General features: G+C 43.2%; 1 protein-coding gene across 10 annotated transcripts in view; it reads right to left on the reverse strand.

Annotated features, from left to right (window-relative positions):
• LOC147117016 (disco-interacting protein 2 homolog C) overlaps positions 1–21051 on the reverse strand; it is a 597563-nt gene that overhangs the window by 43474 nt on the left and 533038 nt on the right. For all 10 annotated transcript variants that reach the window (XM_085987581.1, XM_085987586.1, XM_085987582.1 and 7 more), the window contains 2 exons: positions 10388–10556; positions 8492–8662 (listed from right to left, as the gene is read on the reverse strand). In XM_085987581.1, coding sequence (XP_085843707.1) covers positions 8492–8662; positions 10388–10556 — 340 coding nt within the window. The remainder of the gene's footprint in view (positions 1–8491; positions 8663–10387; positions 10557–21051) is intronic.

Raw genomic sequence — 21051 nt, forward strand, 5'->3', positions numbered from 1 at the left:
AACAGTTCCCTATTAGTTCATACCTCTTGTGTCTGCAATAGATAACAATTGGAAGGCATATTACTTGATGTCTTCTGCACTTAACTCAGTTCAAAATATTCTCGATTCTGAGAATCGTAATATTGTTTAAATTACATATTTCCCTCTAATGTAGAGACTAAATTAAGCATAAAAAGGAAAAGAAAGCATTTTTGTAATGCTAAACAAAAATCTTGAACTACCCAAATGGCATTATTATATCCCATTATTACAAGAGGCTACGATCCAGACCAATTGCCAACCATTTCCAGACCAAAATGTTGGGTTATCTTAATGAAGTGAAACTAACAACAAAATATTCTGTATATCCCTCTGGTAATGTTCGCCATGGCAACAGAAATGTGTGGCTTCAATAGGTAAACCACAACAATATTTTTCTCTTGAATTGACATTCACCTACATCATTAAAGCTAACAAAAATCACCTCTCTTCTTCCCTCCCACCCCCAGACACATGTTAAAGGCTGGAGAAAACTGGGGCAGGTAACAGTAATGTAGCTGAGAATGTATATACTCATAAACGCAGCTGTGAAAAAAGGGTAAAGTAGGTATCAAAAGATAATGATCTACATTGGAAGGGGAGAGCAGTAGAAGCATATAGTGATACATGCAGACTATTAAAAAAAACTGATTGGCATCATCCAGCAACTTGAAAATCTGGCAGTGTAGCATAGGAAGATTTTCAGAATGTGAAAGAGAGAATTAGACTAAAGCAAGAATCGAGACAAGATAAGTTATGATCTGCTGCAGTGGTGCTGGAAGAACAGAAAGAACAGGGGAGGGATAACAACTTGTGGTGACACAAAATGACACGGTATTACATAGAAAGTAGTACTACATCATACTGGGCCTGAATTTGTTGATCGGAGGCTTCCCGCAGGCGGATGCCTCCGATCGTTAAATTTTTAACCCACTTACCTGGTGGTCCGGGAGATACGAAGGCTTGCGATCCCGGGCCTCTCCTGGTAGAAATGCGCAGAGGCCCACGTATTCCGGGGCGCAGGCGGTTTGCAGGCGCCCCTGGGATGACGTGGGCCGGGCCAACCAATGAAAGAAGGGAATCCCCATTCATACTTATGTGAATTCCATACGTACGCAACTGTCATAAGTATGAATGGGGATGACTTAAAAAATACACGAACACATGGAATAATTTTTTTAATTACATGTATAAAATTAATTAAATGTCTTAATTAAATATTTTAAACAAAAATTTAATGTTTTGAAAAAAAAAATGTATATGTTTTAACAGGGCTAAAAATAAACTTACCTTATTGGACAGGGTTTTTAATATATACGTGAGTGATAAAATTTTATTTTTCTATTTAAAAAAAAAAATCTCTTATGCTTTTACCAGGCAGAAGAATTCCACAGCCTTTCAGCGGGCGGCAGTCGGGCAAATAGCGCAACTCTCCACCCGCAGAGGCCCTTTTCCTGGGGATGCGGAGGATCTGTCAAGAAGATTGTTGACAGATCGCAAGTGCCGTGTTTTAGCGCATGCGCTTCGCAAGCCTAAACCCGGAACTTGTGCGGCCCCTACGGGCGCATATGCACCTGTAGGTGTATGCCCCATCTGTAGGTGTCGCAAAATATGGCCCACTGTTTACAGCACAGAAGCAGGTCAGTCGGCCCAACTGGTCCATGCCAATGTTTATGCTCCACATGAGCCTCCTCCCACCTCACTTCATCTAACCCTATCAACATATCCTTCGATTCCTTTCTCCCTCATTAGCAAACAATATTATCCACACAGGAATCTATGGAGGGTGGGGAAGAGTGAAAGACATGCCTATATAATTTATTTGCTGTATGCCCAATATCGAGTTCTATTTCACCATAACTTATAGCTGCTACAGTTTGCCACCCATATTCCAAATAGTGAACTAGCACGAAAGTGGAAGATTGATATTATTTATCTCCTTCCTATAAACTTTGTAAGAAGCTAAATTATAAACACTGTGGGGGAGAAATTCGGTTGTTAGCGTCACCGATTAACGTCTAAAGAGACCGAGAAGTGGGGCGCTAGCCAATATCCGGGCGGGCGCAAGGCGCCTCGCCCCATATTGAGCATGCATTTAGCACCGGCGCTAAATCTTAGCGCCCGCTCATGGGCGCAGGCTGATTATGACGTCATTTGATTGGGCGCCCCAGACCAGAAATTCAGTGGCGCCCCCCTCCGTAGCGCCTGGCGCTAATAGTGACAGCTTACCTGGACCTTACCAAGTCGCTCTCGGGCTGGAGGAGCGTTATTTAAAGGGGACTGGTGTGGTTTAAAAGCGGCAGCCATTTTTGGAGCACAACTTCCTCGAGAGCTACAAAGAGTTGCTGAGCTGCACACTGAGAGCCATTTGACCACTGAGCCAGCGCAGGCAGACGATCTTCAGCCTTCTGACCATCACCTTGCTGTTGGTGAGCCTTGACAACGGGGAACCTTCCTGTGGGCACTTATTATGGGGGCTGCATTGGAGGGGAACGTCCTGCTGCTGAATCATCTGGAAAGAGCACTGAGACGCTGGGAGAGGGGGGCGGGCATGGCCAGGCGGAGGAGGGCCAACAGACGTCGCCACAGCAGACCTTACGCTGGCAGGGTTTTCCGACAGCAGTTTTCCTACATGAACATGCCGGAGGAGCAGTGTGTAAGAAGGCTGCGATTTAGAAAGGAGGTGGTGGCTGAGCTGTGCCAGCTGCTTCAGCCATATCTGCAGCCTCAGATAAGGTGCAGGACATCTCTGTCGGTGGCTCAGAAGATGCCAGCTGGCCTGAACTTCTATGCAAGCGGCTCTTCTCCGGCTGCGCGTCAGAGGCTGATCAGAAGTAGCTTCTAGGCCCCTCTCACGGAATGCTTGCTGCCATTCCAAGAACAGGAACGGAACCGGTCTGATACCCCCAAGCCTGTGAAGGGCAAGATGCATGTAAATAGAAGGCATGGCCATTGTAAATGAAGAAAGTGTTTCATTACACAAAATATGGTTCCTTCAAACATGAGAAAGCTATGGCAACAGAAAGCAAAACTAATACACTGACACATGACTGCCTCTCACACCCGGGAGACTGTCCAAAACATAAATCACATTCCGACCATCTTCCTTGGCCTTGATTCCACTGCGCCAACCAAAGCATCCAATGCCCCATCAGTGAGATGTTCTGCCCTCTGCCTCACCCTTTCCATGTCTTGCTAGGCTGGTGCGCCACAGGTAGGCTCCCACCGCTTTGAAGGCCTACAAAGCAGTGAATGTATTTGGTGATGCCAATTGACCTGCCCCTTTAAGAGCTGGCCGGCGCCAGTGTGTCTCAGGGAAAGTGATTATTGACAGCACCCTCGCTGCGCCCCGCCGCCGCGAAATTGGGTTGCGCCGCCGGGTTAGCACCTTAAGATTAGCGTGCAGCGCCTGATTTAGCGCCGCAATCACCTTTAGGGGCGTTGCAACCCAATTATCGCGCTAGGTGGCGCTAAAGTGCACCTGGCGCTAAACTTTGCGCATCGCCAGGACTAGCGCCCCAAACGCGGCTATACCGAATTTCTAGGCCTGTGACTCTTACTTACTCAAGCAAGATAGCAGCTGGACTCCTGGTTAAGTTACGAATCTACAAGATATGCTGTACAAATTGTGGTTTAGTTTTCTTCAGATACGCTCCATAACAGCACAAAGGCACATAAGTAAACACACTCACTTCGGCTATGGATTCAATTACACTGAAGAGATTTCTCTCAGTACCTTGGCTATAAGACGAGGGCAAGAGGGTTATGCTAGTACAATATCAAGTACAAATATCATTCCAAGAGTCTTTGCAATTGATTTTACAATTACTGAGGTTGATAAGACAACTTCACCTAGCATTGTTTAAACAAAGTTGCTTTTGCACAGAATATACATATTTTTAAATTACTTTCCTCAGCATAAAATTAAATAGCTTTAAATTTACTCAATTTGTCGATTCAGAGAAATATCTGAAAGGAATTGTGTCATCACAGCTTACGCTGTGAACCAAACACTGCCAAGCTTGGCTTTGCTGATCCATGGGATATTCTCACTCTAAGTTAGATAACCATCTTAATCATTCCTCTGTATCGCTGCTAAATATTGTACATCATCCACTGAGGCGACATCCACAATAAATATTTTAAAACTCTTCTCCAAAGGTCTAGTGTTAATTTAGATCAGCGTTACAAAATTCCAAATGAATTCTTAATCTATGAATATTCAAGTTCTACTCGGAGACGAAGTGTAACACTGAAAGATATGACAACTTTTGAAGAAAGAATCTAGAAGAGAGAAGAAAATTACTCAATTTCCTTTCACAAAGCAAAAATCAATATAACTCTATGTAATGCTATGTAAGTTGTTTGTTAAAAAAAAACATGGAGTGTTTGGGCAGTGAGCAGCCATCAAACAACTATAGTTTTATCCTTTTTTAGTTCCAGGATACAGATCCTTACAACGTTGTAGGATCTTATGTCTTGTCTGGTATCTTATAGACTTGGATTGATTTTTGCTTTGTGAAAGCAAATTATAGATTTCATCTACATACTCAGTTTTATTGATCTAAATGCTCCCAAATAGTTTGGAATCAGGTCTTGAAACAGCTTAGCAACACATTGGCATTGTGCTGTAACTTTCTAAAAAGAAACTTTGGCGCGGATTTTGCAGTAGAAATAATGGTGAGGCAATCAGCGCTCACCGTTATTAAGGAGAAAATTGGAGTAAAAGGAGTAAACTTCTGGCATCTGCACATGCGCAGTTAAACGCAAGTTGCTGTCGGAGTTGCCCTGCTCATCCAGAACCTTTGCTATATCAGTATCTCGCCGAGAGACTCGGCATTCAAACATGTGAGATAAACCCACTAAACATGCCACAAAAAGTTAGGCCTTGTCCATTCATGTGCAAGTGAATTTTTAACAGTGTGATAAGTCTTAATTACTGCCAAACAACCTCTCTGACACTGAGAATTAACTTTTACAAATGTGGAGTCTCATTCCTTCAGATTTTAACTATTGTTGGAGATTTAAAAACATTAAAAAATTTAAATAATTTTTTCTTTTTCTTTGTCTCTTATCTCTCTCTCTCAATCCCATCTTTCTTTCCCTCTCTTTATTTTGTTTTCTGTACATGATTTGGCATTGAATTAAATATTCTAACTTTTACAAATATTACATAGGATATACGGCACAGAAACAGGCCATTCGGCCCAACCAGTCCATGCCGGCGTTTATGCTCCACTCGAGCCTCCTCCCTTCTTTCCTCATCTAAATCTATCAGCATAACCCTCTATTCCCTTCTCCCTCATATGCTTGTCTAGCCTCCCTTTAAATGCCTCTAAACTATTCGCTTCAACCACTCCCTGAGATAGCGAGTTCCACATTCTCACCACTCTCTGGGTAAAGAAGTTTCTTCTGAATTCCCTATTGGATTTCTTGGTGACTATCTTATATTGATGGCCTCTAGTTATGCTCTTCCCCACAAGTGGAAACATCCTCTCTGTATCCACTCTATCAAAACCTTTCGTAATTTTAAGACCTCTATTAGGTCACCCCTCAGCCTTCTTTTTTCAAGAGAAAAGAGACCCAGCCTGTTCATCCTTTCCCGACATGTATACCCTCGCATTTCTGGTATCATCCATGTAAATCTTCTCTGCACCCTCTCCAGTGCCTCTGTATCCTTTTTATAATATGGCGACCAGAACTGTATGCAGTACTCCAAGTGTGGTCTAACCAAGGTTTGATACAGGTTTAGCATAACTTCCCTACTTTTCAATTCTATCCCTCTAGAAATAAACCCTAGTGCTTGGTTTGCTTTTTTATGGCCTTGCTAACCTGCGTCACAACTTTTAGTGATTTGTGTATTTGTACTCCTAGATCCCTTTGTTCCTCTACCCCACCTAGACTCGCACCCTCCAAGTGATAAGTGACCTCCCTATTCTTCCTACCAAAGTGTAATACCTCACATTTATCTGAGTTGAACTTCATTTACCAATGATATGCCCATTCTGCAAATTTATTAATGTCAAACTGTAACTTGTTGCAGTCCTCCTCAGTATTGACTATCCCCCCCAATTTGGTGTCATCCGCAAATTTAGAAATTGTGTTTTTGATTCCCAAGTCTAAATCGTTAATATAAATTGTGAACAGCAGTGGTCCCAGCACTGATCCTTGTGGAACACCACTACCCACCTTCTTCCATTGTGAATAGCTACTCTTTACTCCAGCCAGCTATCCATTCTGCTACTTGTCCCCTGACTCCGCATTCTCTGACCTTGTTCATCAGTCTATTATGGGGAACCTTATTGAAGGCCTTTTGAAAATCCAGATAAATTACATCTACTGCATTACCATTGTCTACTCTCTCTGTTACCTCTTCAAAAAATTGAATAAGGTTGGTCAAGCAAGACTTTCCCATTTGAAATCCATGTTGACTAATCATTATTATATTTTTGGTTTCTAGATGTTCTTCCATTTTCTCCTTTAGTAGAGATTCCATTATTTTTCCTACCACCAATGTTAACATGCACTTCCTGGTTCAGACTCTGCGTGCGTCAGTAAGGATTCTTCAATCTGATTGGTTAAGGAGATGCGCAGTTGCTTTCCCTGTTCACACAGGTTCCAGCTCCCCTGTAGAGGGCGCCGTGCTGGTTTTGATTTCTAATAACCGCAAGTTCCAGTGCAAAAGCCCACAGACAGTCTGTGGGCCAGTATTAGCATAATGAACAGCGAGTGCCATTTGTTCGCCGCTGACTGGAAAATATGAAAGCTGCTGAAAAATATACCCTGTCATTGGAAGAAACTGAAGATAAGCAACCCAGCAAACCCTTCAATTAAATGTTTTTTTATTCCTTCATGGGATGTGGGCGCCGCTGGCAAGGCCAGCATTTATTGCCCATCCTTTGTTGCCCTTAAGAAGGTGGTGGTGAGCCACCTTCTTGAACCGCTGCAGTCCGTGTGGTGAGGGTACTCCCACAGTGCTGTTAGGGAGGGAGTTCCAGGATTTTGACCCAGCGACGATGAAGGAACGGCGATATACTTTCAAGTCAGGTGTGTGACTTGGAGGGGAACTTGGAGGTGATGGTGTTCCCATGCGCCTGCTGCCCTTGTCCTTCTAAGTGGTAGAGTTCGCAGGTTTGGGAGATGTTGCCGAAGAAGCCTTGGCGAGTTGCTGCAGTGCATCTTGTAGATGGTACACACTGCAGCCACAGTACGCCGGTGGTGGAGGGAGTGAATGTTTACGGTGGTCGATGGGATGCCAATCAAGCGGGCTGCTAAAATGACCTTATGTCATACAGCCTCCTTCAGTAAAGGGCAGCAATAGGTGAACAAAAGTGTACCTGCAAAAATAACTATAAATAGATTTACAACTGTGTTATACATAGTGTAGAAAGGAAATTTTGCCATTGAGTGAAATTCTAGCTGTGCTCTGCGGAATTGCTGAGCAATAACTGTCCATGCATCATATCACCACAGGAAACCAATTTACCATGTTACTGCCGTGAAATCAAAACACCACAAAACTCCAATGTTCCTTTATCCTGATTTGCATAAAGCTCCCTAATTTAAGACTGATATTTCACATAAGTAATTGTCCCCATACATGAAACAATTCTATGCAGTCTATAACTGATGCCCCGTGATCATCTGTTGGATAATACTCCACTTGACCAATTATGGTTCATCCCGGATTAAATTCGACAGAAATACAGAAAATTCACACCCCTGCCATGACAGCGCTATATAACCAATTTTGTACATTTTTGCTGCCATACCTGGAGAGAAACAAGTTCCTCCGGAAAAAAAAAAGTAGAAAATACATTCCACCCAAATCCTAGACTAATTTGCTATTTCAATGGCATTGATTGGTCAGCTCTGGCTATTACCAAGTCACAGCATTTCTACCCTTTCCACAACTTTGTATAACTTACTGCTTCTATTGATGTGGTGCAAAAGCACTGAGGGCAAATCCTGAACTGGATCTAAATTACAAGAGACAAGTGGCTAGAAATATTCTTAAATACTTGTTCGCTGTAAACAGGAGAGTTCCAGACTGACATCTAATCCCCAATCCTTTCTCTATTATTATACAGATCCAGCGTGCTAATTAATCTGTCTTTAACACATTAGATAACGACTCTGCCAACCTCTTTCCAACAAAGGCATACAAACTGCTGTATCTGTATTAAATGAAAAGACGAGGGAGAGGCTGCCGTAGTGCTATGAAATCATGAATGCACAATTTTGTAAGTTGCATGCTTTTTAAAAATTGCACTGTCACAGCAAAGCATAAAGCATGCGATTGCTGTAGGTCATACAGAGAAACAGATAAATACAGGACAGAAGAAAGCTTAAAAGATCTAAAAAGCCAGCCAAATAGTAACAGACAGAAAAAGGAAGTCCATCATTTTTCTACTGAAGTAACAACTGTAATAAAGATGAATGTCTTCACAACTATAAGTGTGTAAATTCCTACCTGAAGGCAAATGGCAAGATTCACTCGGCAGCCAAATGATGTACTAACTGCTCTTGGGTTAAGGTTCAGGTCCTTAAACAACTTAGAAAAAGACTGGGTAAGCGCTATTCGAGGCCGCTCCTCTGCGACAACAACGCAGGTCCGTACGCGAGATAGATCCAATCCCCTAGTCTAAACACAGAAAAAACACAAGTAGGCAAAAGATCATTAAAAAAAAAAATCATCTAACTGTGAAATAATGTTAAACGGTCAGGGTGCAAAATCTGCCGTACGCGTTTATTGATATTGTGCTGAATTTGGCAGCTTTGCCAGCCCAAACAGTATGGCCATGGAAAATTAAACGCAGAACTGTTACCCAATCTATGGGGCCTAAAATCCGCAGCCTTTCCAACATACTCCTGCCCTACCATCAGTAGGAATACACCAGAATGGCTAGAAACTAGGCCACATCCCGGCCTAGCACAGAAGTTTCCAGGATGGCCTGCGGTCATTCCAGAAGTAGAAATGATAGCTTCCAATAACTGCTGTACAAAACCGAAATGTACTCGGATCCTAGTTGGAACATTTTTATAACAGAAGTTTCACCATAAATACCCCTTAAATATATATATATATATTTTTTAAATAATTATGATCAACTCGGTGTGCTTTTTGACTTCCTGTTTTTTTTTGGAAGTTGCAAAGCACAACATTGTCAGGGGTTTGAAAAGATTAAATAATTGACCTGTCCCTTTTAGCTTTCTCACACTGTCTGACCCAATAATTCCTTTCAATTAATTCTTGTCACTTTCCTTCCCCAAATTGTTTCATCAATAGTCACCAAGCAAGTGTATTTCCAAAAAAAGCTCATTTTAATTCTGCTTAACAAATGTGATTTTCAGAACAGGTCGCGATGGTGAGTCTTCCTTTCCATAAAACAATTGATCGTGCAGAAGTTCTCAAGTGCACTTATTTATATACCATTGCCAAAAAAAAATGACAAATTCTGATTTGCAGAACTCACGCACTGATATATAAAATTTTCAAACATTAAATGAGCTCTGTAATTCCTGGTGTAAGGGTGCTGGAACGGCACCCTCTATAACTGACCCTTGGTGAACTTTCAGTAGCTGGGGCACCCACCATATAACCAAAGCCAGAAAGATTGACTCTAGTGCCTGGGCTGGTAGCAGTGTTGGGTTGGGAGCCAGAAGGATGATGTAGAGGTTGTGGAGCTGCTTTAAAAAGTATTTAAAAAATGTGGTAGAAAATCTTGGGGGGTGGGGGGGGGGGGGGGGGAAAAAGAGGGGGGCGCCGAGGCTACGATCCTGGCCTGAACATCCAGGTGCTGCCTCCATGTGCACGGCTGGTACGCTTGGTTCCACCAGGTGTCAACCATTCTCTGGGTCCCAGTGAAGATCTGGGACTTGGAAACTTCAATATTTGGAGTTTCTCTCTCTCCCCCCTCCTTGACATCGATAGCTATGTTTGGGGCAGGTGTCTCACATTATTGTGCTACAACAACAATATACATATGATTTGAAAATTACTGCTAATTGCATAGGGTCCTCTAAGATTCAATAAAGCATAAAGTTGAATAAATTGTATTTACTTAGAAAACAGTTGGAAAATGGTCGTTACATTAAGGAGGAGTCATTTCTCAGTTTAATGTTTACATAAGAAACTGATTCATTCAATTTCTCAACTTAATTAATTTACAAACATTTCTAGACTTTGATGGCTATTAGGTCCATTACTGCACAGCTGCCAACTATAGCAATTGTATTTCAAGAAATAATCCATAACAGTGCACAATTAGGAAAAGATTAGAAGCAGGCCTCCAATATTTGAATGGACCTGCAGATTAAACCACAGCACTGATAAATTAGCAGTCATAAAAAAATAAAAATCATTAACCTTGAGTGATTCAGTTTGCGAGCCGAGCCCCTTTGTGCAGAGTTCCATGACGGAGTATGAGCAGAAGGTGTCTCGGACCTTATACTGACTGACAGCAAGGAGCCACAACGAGGGATTTATCTCCAGTTCTGAAGGAGGAATGAGGATGGACTGGTGCCCTGAGTAGACACTGCAAAGATATAATCCTGTACATTAACATAGGCAGAAATACATACTAAAGCATAAGCAGCTTGGGTCATGCTTGGCTAAGTTCATTTAATGTTTGAGGAAATCAGAGTGTATAAGGAGATGCACATGCATGGATTTTCAGAAGACGTTTGATAAGTTGCCACTTGGTATGTAAATTAAGGCACATGGTATTGGAGAGATGGGCTGGAGGCAGAAAGCAGAGAGTAAATGGTAAATAGCTGCTTTTCCAATTGACAGATGTGGGTAGTGGTCTGCCCCAGGATTCTGTTCTGGCAGCTATTTTTTATTTTTTATTTTTTATAAAAAGGGCAAGTAGGTGGCAGATGCAGTTTAATACAGAATAGTGCAAAAGAAATTGGGAAAAATAACAGGAAGAATACCCTAAATGTAAGATTTGCAGAGTGGAGGGAGAGAGAAATCTAATGGTGCAGATAAATAGATCTTTGAACGTGAAAATGAAAGTAGGAAAGACCATAAAAAGACAAATGGAGTTTGGGTTTTACATAGAAGCGCTAAATATAAAAGAAAGAAATTAATGCTGAATTCGTACCAGATATTTGATTAGGCCATAGTTGGAGTATAGGTGCAGTTCTGAACACCCACTACATGAAGTATATTAATGTCATGGATACAGCAAAGATACACCAGAATTATACCAGGAACAAGAGGTTATTATTAAGAAGAAAAGCTTGAAAAAGTGGGACTTTTTCACTAGAACAGAGAAGATTAAGGGGGAACCTAAGAAAAAATGTCAAAATATAACAGGTTTTGAGAAAGTAATTAGTGGCCTGTATTTTCCGATGCCTACGGGTGTGTACGGCTGATGCCTACGGGTGTGTACGGGCTGTGTACTCACCCGTAGGGACATCGGAAATGCCGGTTTCAGGCATGCGAAGCGCATGTGCTGAAAACTGGCATTTCCGATCTGTCAAGAATGCTCTTGACAGATCGATCGCCTGCCCTGGAGAAGGGCCTCTGTGGGTGGATAGTTCCGCTTTCTGAAGAACCTCCGCTCGCAGAAAACCCTTAGAAATCTTACGCCTGGTAAAAGCAGATGTAAGGCCTGCTTTTACCAGCAAAAGGAGTTGAAAAAAAGTTTAAAAAAATAAAAACATTTCACTCATTTATAATTTAAAAATACTTTTTAAAAAAAGGTAAGTTTATTTTTAGCCCTGTAAAAAACTTTAATTATTTTTTCAAAAAATTAACTGTTTAAAATATTTAATTTAATGTAATTTAAAAAAAAATGTATTTAATGTTTTACTATGTTTTGGGGGCGATCTCCATTCATATATTTGACAGGTCTATCTGTCAAAAGTATGAAGGGAGATTCCCTTCGCCTATTGGCTCCCCATGGCCCACGTGATTCCAGGGACGCTTGCGAACCGCATGCTCCCCTGGGATACGTGGGCCCGGCGCATTTCGACTGTGGAGAGGCCCAGGAGCGGAAGTGTCTGGACCTCGGGAGCCCTCAGGGTAAGTTCGTAGATTTTTTTCCGATAGGAGGCATCTGCACGCAGGAAGCCTCCTATCGGAAATTACGGGCTGTTCCAGTGGCTGATGAATCATGCAACATTTTACCACAAGCGGCTGTTGAGCCAGAGATTACATCATCATTTAAAAGGGAATTGGATAAGGAAGGATATGGAGAAACGGGATTAGAGTAAACTGCTAACCTAATCATTAGAGTTTGAGAAATATTAGTGATTTCAATGCCCTCCATTAGGAATGATAGCGTATCCCTAACCAATTAGATTTTAGTTCTCCCGATAGCTTAAACCACAAATCAAGTAAAACATTAGAAGACTAGCAATAGCACAAAGAGCCCAACGGGCCCCTTTCTATGCTGGAAATTCTATGTTTTGTTACCTGAATACTGTACCCACAACAAGACGTTTGAAAGTACTTTACTCAAAAAATATTTATGATGATGATGATTAAATACGTTATTCGCTAATTACAATATTTTTACACTATTATACCTAATTTGGCAGCACAGCTGTTACTAGATGTACTCTGCTCACAAGAATCATTTCCATCTTCATATTAGCAGGAACAACTTGAAATGATCAGGCGAGCCAAAATCTACATTTTTTTTTTAAAAAGAGAAAGGCTTTCATTGCCAATGGAGGACACTGAACTCCCCAATAGCTTTTCAACCTCTGCTTGGCAGTTGGGGTAGTTTACTTACTGTCCCAATTGAGATAATGTTATTGTGCACCGACAAATTTACTGTTAACTACTTTTTTTTAAAAACAGCCAAGCCGCTGGATTATTGGAAGTCCAGTTGAGGGCGATTCACAGTCGTAACCGGGCATGTTTGTGTTGTTTAAAGGGACAAGAGAATGTGACGAGTGCTGATCGCTAATTCGTTTTCCATTAAAAAAAAACTTTCAAATACTTGGCAAGATGGCAGATTCTGATTCAGCCTGTTTGCATTTATAAGGCAAGAAAATCGTAAAAACTATCCCTAAATTAATCAGAATTTGGTTCAGGAAAACATTAGTCATTGGTTGCTTGGCTTCACATATGCATTAGCTATGGAAAAATTACAAAATGAGTCAACTTTATATTTGTCAATAAAACTGATGCCACCAACCAGTTGACAAAGCGGTTACATATGAAACAGTCCAGCACAACAATTTTATCCATTTTTTAAACAAAATTCCAGCTAAGTAGAGAAATCAATATTATGTAAATAATACTGGACAGCTGAAAAATGTCATATTATTTTTGTGCATCACACATGGTTGGTGGATGAATCAATAAAATCTAAGAAGTCTCTCACTGGTTTTGGGCTGGTTTGTGAATGAGTGGTGTGCCTAAAGCTAACGCGAGACAGCCTTCACCATCTGTTACTTGATATGCATTTCCAATCTGTCTGAGAAAGTCTGTCAATAATAGTCTCACGAGATTAATGCTGTATTAAATATAGCATTTCCTTTGGGTCTGTTTTTTTGGTCTGCTGAATTTAAAAGTTACTCAAAGATGATTACATAGATACATAGAAGATAGGAGCAGGAGTAGGCCATTCGGCCCTTCGTGCCTGCTCCGCCATTCGATGAGATCATGGCTGATCCTTTAATTCAGTATCCCGTCCCCGCCTTCTCTCCGTAACCCTTAACCCCTTTTGCCCGTAGAAATATATCTAATTCCCTCTTAAATATATTTAATGAGCTGGCGTACACTGCCCTCTGTGGCAATGAGTTCCACAGGTTCACCACTCTCTGAGTGAAGAAATTCCCCCTCATCTCTGTCCTAAATGGTTTAGCCCTTATCCTTAAATTATGTCCTCTAGTTCTGTTCTCACCCGCCAAGGGAAACATTCCTTCTGCATCCAGTCTGTCTAGACCTGTCAGAATTTTATACACTTCTATGAGGTCCCCTCTCAATCTTCTAAACTCCAGTGTGTACATCCCTAAACTACATAGTCTCTCCTCATAGGTCATTCCCGCCATTCCTGGTATCAGCCTGGTGAATCGCCGCTGCACCCCCTCCATGGCAAGAACATCCTTCCTCAGATGAGGCGACCAAAACTGTACACAGTACTCGAGGTGTGGTCTCACCAGTGCCCTGTACAGCTGCAGCAAGGTATCCCTGTTCCTGTATTCTAACCCTTTTGCTATGAAGGCCAGCATACCGTTTGCCTTCTTGACCGCCTGTTGCACCTGCATGCTCGCCTTCAGTGACTGGTGTACAAGAACACCCAGGTCTCTCTGTACTTCCCCCTCTCCCAATCTATTGCCATTTAAATAATAATTTGCCCTCCCGTTCCTGCACCCAAGGTGGATAACTTCGCACTTGTCCACATTATAGTGCATCTGCCATTTATCCGCCCAATCGCCCAGTCTGTCCAAATCGCTCTGGAGCTTCCTGGTCTCTTCCTCTGAGCCCACCCCCCCTCCTAGTTTAGTGTCGTCTGCAAATTTGGAAATGCTGCATCCGACTCCCTGATCCAGGTCATTAATGTAAATTGTGAACAGCTGGGGGCCCAGGACAGATCCCTGTGGTACCCCACTTGTTACTGCCTGCCATTCAGAAAATGAGCCGTTTATTCCAACTCTCTGTTTTCTATCTGACAGCCAGTTCCCTATCCACGCCAAAACTTTCCCCTTTATCCCATGAGCCTCAATTTTCCATGCTAATCTTTTATGTGGGACCTTATCGAAGGCCTTTTGGAAGTCCAGGTACACCACATCTACTGGCTCTCCCCCATCTATTCTACCAGTTACTCCCTCAAAAAATTCCAATAGATTAGTCAAGCACGATTTACCCTTTGTAAATCCATGTTGACTCTGTCCTATCCTGTCCCCATTTGCTAAGTGCTCCGCTATTTCATCCTTAATGATGGACTCCAGCATTTTGCCCACAACTGATGTAAGGCTTACAGGTCTGTAATTACCTGCTTTTTCCCTACCCCCCTTTTTGAATAGTGGGGTAACGTTAGCTACCCTCCAATCCATCGGCACTGTTCCCGAGTCTAATGAATTCTGAAAAATCATCCTTAGTGCATCCGCTATCTCTAGGGCCACCTCCTTCAGTACCCTAGGATGCATGTTATCAGGCATATTACAATAGACAGTTTATTTTTTTCAGTTATTTCAATGCTTTACATTTGATATATTATTAGGTCAAACAACACAATATAGAACATTATTCACAGCTTTAAGTAGTGTGAGTTTTAACTGCATTAAGCCACGTCCTCAAGAGCAAAGTATTTTATATTTATAGTAAGGTACTTGCTATGCTAAACACCAACACAGCATGAAAAGGAAATTGAACAACATTTTGAAGCCATATGAGTATTAAAACAAATATTCCTACTTTTGGGGAGGTCTGGGAAAATACTTCATTTACAGTTACACCTCCAGACAATCATGAATGCGTTTAGTTATTTAAAAAAAAACAAGAATTAATGTTACTAGTTAAATACTTAATAGTTATAGGGGGGTAAATTGCTTCATGCCCGTTTACAGGCGGGAACCGAGTGCACACAATATATAAATGCAAATACCTTCCTCATTGCTCATTCGTAAAGCTTGCATTTATATAGCACCTTAACATATCTTCATGACATCCCACATCTTTTTAAGGTGCAGCCACAGTCATTATGCAGACAAATGCAGCAGCCAATGTGCGCACTGCGAGTTCCCACAAACAAGATGTATGACCAGTTATACCTTTCAGCCAATGTCCAAGACTCCTCCATCACCATCCCTGGGTATGTCCTGTCCCACCTAGCAGAACAGAACCACCAGGGGTGGCGGCACAGGGGTATACAGTCAGGAGGGAGTGGCCCCCCGGGAGTCCTCAACATTGACTCCGGACCCCATGAAGTCTCATGGCTTCAGGTCAAGCATGGGCAAGGAAACCTTCTGCTGATTACCACTCCAGGGCTGATTGCCCTCCCTCAGCTGATGAATCAGTACTCTTTCATGTTGAACACCACTTGGAAGAAGCACTGAGAGTAGCAAGGGCACAGAATGCACTCTGGGTGGGGGACTTCAATGTCCATCACCAAGAGTGGCTCGGTAGCACCACTACTGACCGAGCTGGCCGAGTCCTGAAGGACATAGCTGCCAGACTGGGCCTGCAGCAGGTGGTGAGAGAACCAACATGAGGGAAAAACGTACCTGACAAGTCCTCATCAATCTACTTGTCGCAGATGCATCAGGATGTGACCACCACACAGTCATTGTGGAGACGAAGTCCTGTCTTCACACTGAGAACACCCTCCATCGTGATGTGTGGCACTACCACTGTGCTAAATGGGATAGATTCAGAACAGATCTAGCAGCTCAAAACTGGGCATCCCAGTGGGCCATCAGCAGCAACAGAATTGTATTCCACCACAATCTGTAACCTCATGCCCTGGCATATCCCTCACTCTACCATTACCATCAAGCCAGGGGTCCAACCCTGGTTCAATAAAGAGTGCAGAAGAGCATGCCAGGAGCAGCACCAGGCGTACCTAAAAATGAGGTGCCAACCTGGGAAAGCTGCAACACAGGACTACATGCATGCTAAACAGTGGAAGCAGCATGCTATAGACAGAGCTAAGTGATCCCATGATCAACGGATCAGATCAAAGCTCTGCAGTCCTGCCACATTCTGTCGTGAATGGTGGTGGACCATGAAACAACTAACGGGAGGAGGAGGCTCCATGAATATCCCCACCCTCAATGATGGTGGAGCCCAGCACGTGAGTGCAAAAGACAAGGCTGAAGCGTTTGCAACCATCTTCAGCCAGAAGTGTCGAGTGGATGATTCATAGCGGCCTCCTCCTGATGTCCCCACCATCACAAAAGCCAGTCTTCAGCCAATTCGATTCATGTCACGTGATATCAAGTAACGGCTGAGCACACTGGATACAGCCAAGGCTATGGGCCCCGACAACATCCAGGCTGTCATGCTGAAGACTTGTGCTCCAGAACTAGCCGCACCTCTAGACAAGCTGTTCCAGTACAGCTACAACACTGGCATCTATCCGACAATGTGGAAAACTGCCCAGATATGTCCTGTCCACAAAAAGCAGGACAAATCCAATCTGTCCAATTACCGCCCCATCAGTCTTCTCTCAATTATCAGCAAAGTCATGGTAGGTGTCTTCGACAGTGCTATCAAGCGGCACTTACCAATTGGAATCAAAGATTGGCAGGCAAAACTGTGGTGGAACAATGGGCTGCCTTTAAAGAGGAAAAAGTTCAGGTACAGTCGAGGTACATGCCCACTAGGGGGAAAGATAGGGCAACTAAAGTCAGAACTCCCTGGATGACGAAAGAAATAGAGAGTAAGATGAAGCAGAAAAAGAGCGCGTACGACAGATGTCAGGTCGAGAATATATCTGAGAATCAGGCTAAATATAGAAAGTTCAGAGGAGAAGTGAAAAAGAAAATAAGAGGGTCAAAGAGAGGGTATGAGATTAGAATGGCAGCTAACATAAAAGGTAATCCAAAAGTCTTCTATAGGCATATAAATAGTGAGCGGCTAGTAAGAGGGGTGGGGCCGATTAGAGACCAAAAAGGAGACCTACGCATGGAGGCAGAGGGTATGGCTGAGGTGCTAAATGAGTACTTTGCATCAGTCTTCACCAAGGAAGAAGATACTGCCATCGACATAGTGAAGGAGGAGGTAGAGGAGATACTGGATGGATAACAATTGATAAAGAGGAGGTACTAGAAAGGCTGGCTGTACTTAAAGTAGATAAGTCACCAGGACCAGATGGGATGCATCCTAGGATGCTGAAGGAAGTGAGGGAAGAAATCGTGGAGGTACTGGCCATAATCTTCCAATCCTCCTTAGAAACAGGGGTGGTGCCAAAGGACTGGAGAATTGCAAATGTTACACCCTTGTTCAAAAAAGGGTGTAAAGATAAACCCAGCACTTACAGGCAAGTCAGTTTAACCTCAGTAGTGGGGAAGCTTTTAGAAACAATAATCAGGGACAAAATTAACAGTCACTTGGACAAGTGTGGATTAATTAAGGAAAGCCAGCACGGATTTATTAAAGGCAAATCATGTTTAACCAACTTGATCGAGTTTTTTGATGAGGTAACAGAGAGGGTTGATGAAGGCAATGCGGTTCACGTGGCGTACATGGATTTCCAAAAGGCGTCTGACAAAGGCTTGCCAACAAAGTTGAAGCCCATGGAATAAAAGGGACAGTGGCTGCGTAGATACGAAATTGGCTAAGTGACAGGAAACAGAGAGTAGTGGTGAACGGTTGTTTTTCAGACTGGAGGAAGGTATACAGTGGTGTTCCCCAGGGGTCGGTACTAGGACCATTGCTTTTTTTGATATATATTCATGACTTGAATGTGTGTGTACAGGGCACAATTTCAAAATTTGCAGATGACATAAAACTTGGAAGTATAGTGAACAGTGAGGAGGAGAGTGATAGACTTCAGGAAGACAGACAGGCAGGCAGAATGGGCGGACACGTGGCAGATGAAATTTAACGCAGAAAAATGTGAAGTGATAAATTTTGGTAGAAAGAATGAGAGGAAATATAAACTAAAAGATACAATCCTAAAGGAGGTGCATGAACAGAGACACCTCGGGGTATAGTGCACAAATCGTTGAGTGTCAGGGCAGGTTGAGAAAGCAGTTAAAAAAGCTTAGGGGATCCTGGGCTTCATGAATAGAGGTATAGAGTACGAAAGCATGGAAATTATGATGAACCTGTATAAAACACTGGTTCGGCCTCAACTGGAGTATTGTGTCCAATTCTGGGCACCACACTTTAGGAAGGATGTGAAGGCCTTAGAGAGGGTGCAGAAAAGATTTACGAGAATGATTCCAGGGATGAAGGACTTCAGTTACATGGATAGACTGGAGAAGCTGGGGTTGTTCTCCTTAGAGCAGAGAAAATTGAGAGGAGATTTGATAGAGTCGTTCAAAATCATGAGGGGTCTGGACAGAGTAGATCGGGAGAAACTGTTCACATTGGCAGAGCAGTCGAGAGCCAGAGGACACAGATTTAAGGTGATTGGCAAAAGAACCAAAGGCGACATAAGAAAAAACTTTTTTACGCAGCGAGTGGTTATGATCTGGAATGCACTACCTGAAAGGGTGGCGGAGGCAGACTCAGTCACGGCTTTCAAAAGGGAGTTGGATAAGTACACGAAGGAAAATAAATTGCAGGGCTACAGGGAAAGGGCGGGGGAGTGGGACTAGCTGAAGTGCTCTTGCAGAGAGCTGGCACGGGCTCGACAGGCCGAATGGCCTTCTTCCGTGCTATAACCATTCTATGATTCTATGAATAACCTACTCACTGATGCTCAGTTTGGGTTCCGCCAGGACCACTCGGCTCAAGACCTCATTACAGCCTTCGTCCAAACATGGACAAAAGAGCTGAATTCCAGAGAGTGACTGCCCTTGACATCAAGACAGCATTTGACCGAGTCTGGCATCAAGGAGCCCTAGTAAAACTGAAGTCAGTGGGAATCAGGGGGAAAACTCTCCACTGGCTGGAGTCATACCTAGCACAGAGGAAAATGGTTGTGGTTGTTGGAGGTCAATCATCACAGCCCCAGGACATCGCTGCAGGAGTTCCTCAGTGCAGTGCCTAGGCCCAACCATCTTCAGCTGCTTCATCAATGACCTTCCCTCAAACATAAGGTCAGAAGTGGGAATGTTCGCTGATGACTGCATAGTGTTCAGTACCATTCGCAACTCCTCAGATAATGAAGCGGTCCATGCCCGCATGCAGCAAGACCTGGACGACTTTAAGGCTTGGGCTGTTAAGTGGCAGATAACATTCGTGCCACACAAGTGCCAGGTAATGACTATCTCCAACAAGCGAGAGTCCAACCACCTCCCCTTGACATTCAATGGCATTACCATCGCCGAATCCCCCACCATCAACATTCTGGGGGGTCACCATTGACCAGAAACTTAGCTGGACCAGCCACATAAATACTGTGGCAACAAGAACAGGTCAGAGGCTGGGTATTCTGTGGCAAATGTCTCACTTCCTGACTCCCCAAAGCCTTTCCACCATCTACAAGGCACAAGTCAGGAGTGTGATGGAATACTCTCCACTTGCCTGGATGAGTGCAGCTCCAACAACACTGAAGAAGCTCGACACCATCCAGGACAAACCAGTCCACTTGATTGGCACCCCATCCACCACCTCCACCAGCGGCGTACCGTGGCTGCATTGTGTACCATCTACAAGATGCACTGCAGCAACTCGCCAAGGGTTCTTTGGCAGCACCTCCCAAACCTGCGACCTCTAACACCTAGAAGGACAAGGGCAGCAGGCACATGGGAAAATCATCACCTGCAAGTTCCCCTCCAAGTTGCACACCATCCTGACTTGGAAGTATATCGCCAATCCTTCATCTTCACTGGGTCAAATTCCTGGAACTCCCTACCAAACAGCACTGTGGGAGCACCTTCACCACACGGACTGCAGTGGGTCAAGGCGGCTCACCACCAACTTCTCAAGGGCAACTAGGGATGGGTAATAAATGCTGGCCTTGCCAACGACGCCCACATCCCATGAATGAATAAATAAAAAGTTAAACTGTTGTTGATCGTGTTGTTTGAGGGGAGAATATTAGTTTGGAGAACTCCCTGCTCATCGGATAATACCAAGGGACCTTTTACATCCCCCTGAACAGGTAAATGGGGCCTTGGCGTACTGTCGCATCTAAAAGCTGCCACTTCCTCAGTGTTGTACTGCACTGTAAGCCTACATTATGTGCTCAAGTTCTGGGGCGAAGATTGAACCCACAAATTTCTGGCTCAGAGGCAAGAGTATTACCAATTAAACCAAGCCTTCATTAGCCCCATAATGCTGCAAAGCTGTACATCTTCAGAAAGAAATTTGTAAGGATAGCATGAATGATCTGGGATTGGAACTGCAAAGATAATTGCTATCAACCCACCCACGTATGTATAGAAAGGATTAGGCCTAGAATGAAAGACAGTAGGATCAACACTGTCTGAAATCTAGCCACTATAAACTTT

The sequence above is a fragment of the Somniosus microcephalus genome, chromosome 5 (assembly GCF_052327205.1).
Source record: "Somniosus microcephalus isolate GS21.2 chromosome 5, FLI_Smic_1.0, whole genome shotgun sequence".
Classification (NCBI taxonomy): Eukaryota; Metazoa; Chordata; class Chondrichthyes; order Squaliformes; family Somniosidae; genus Somniosus; species Somniosus microcephalus.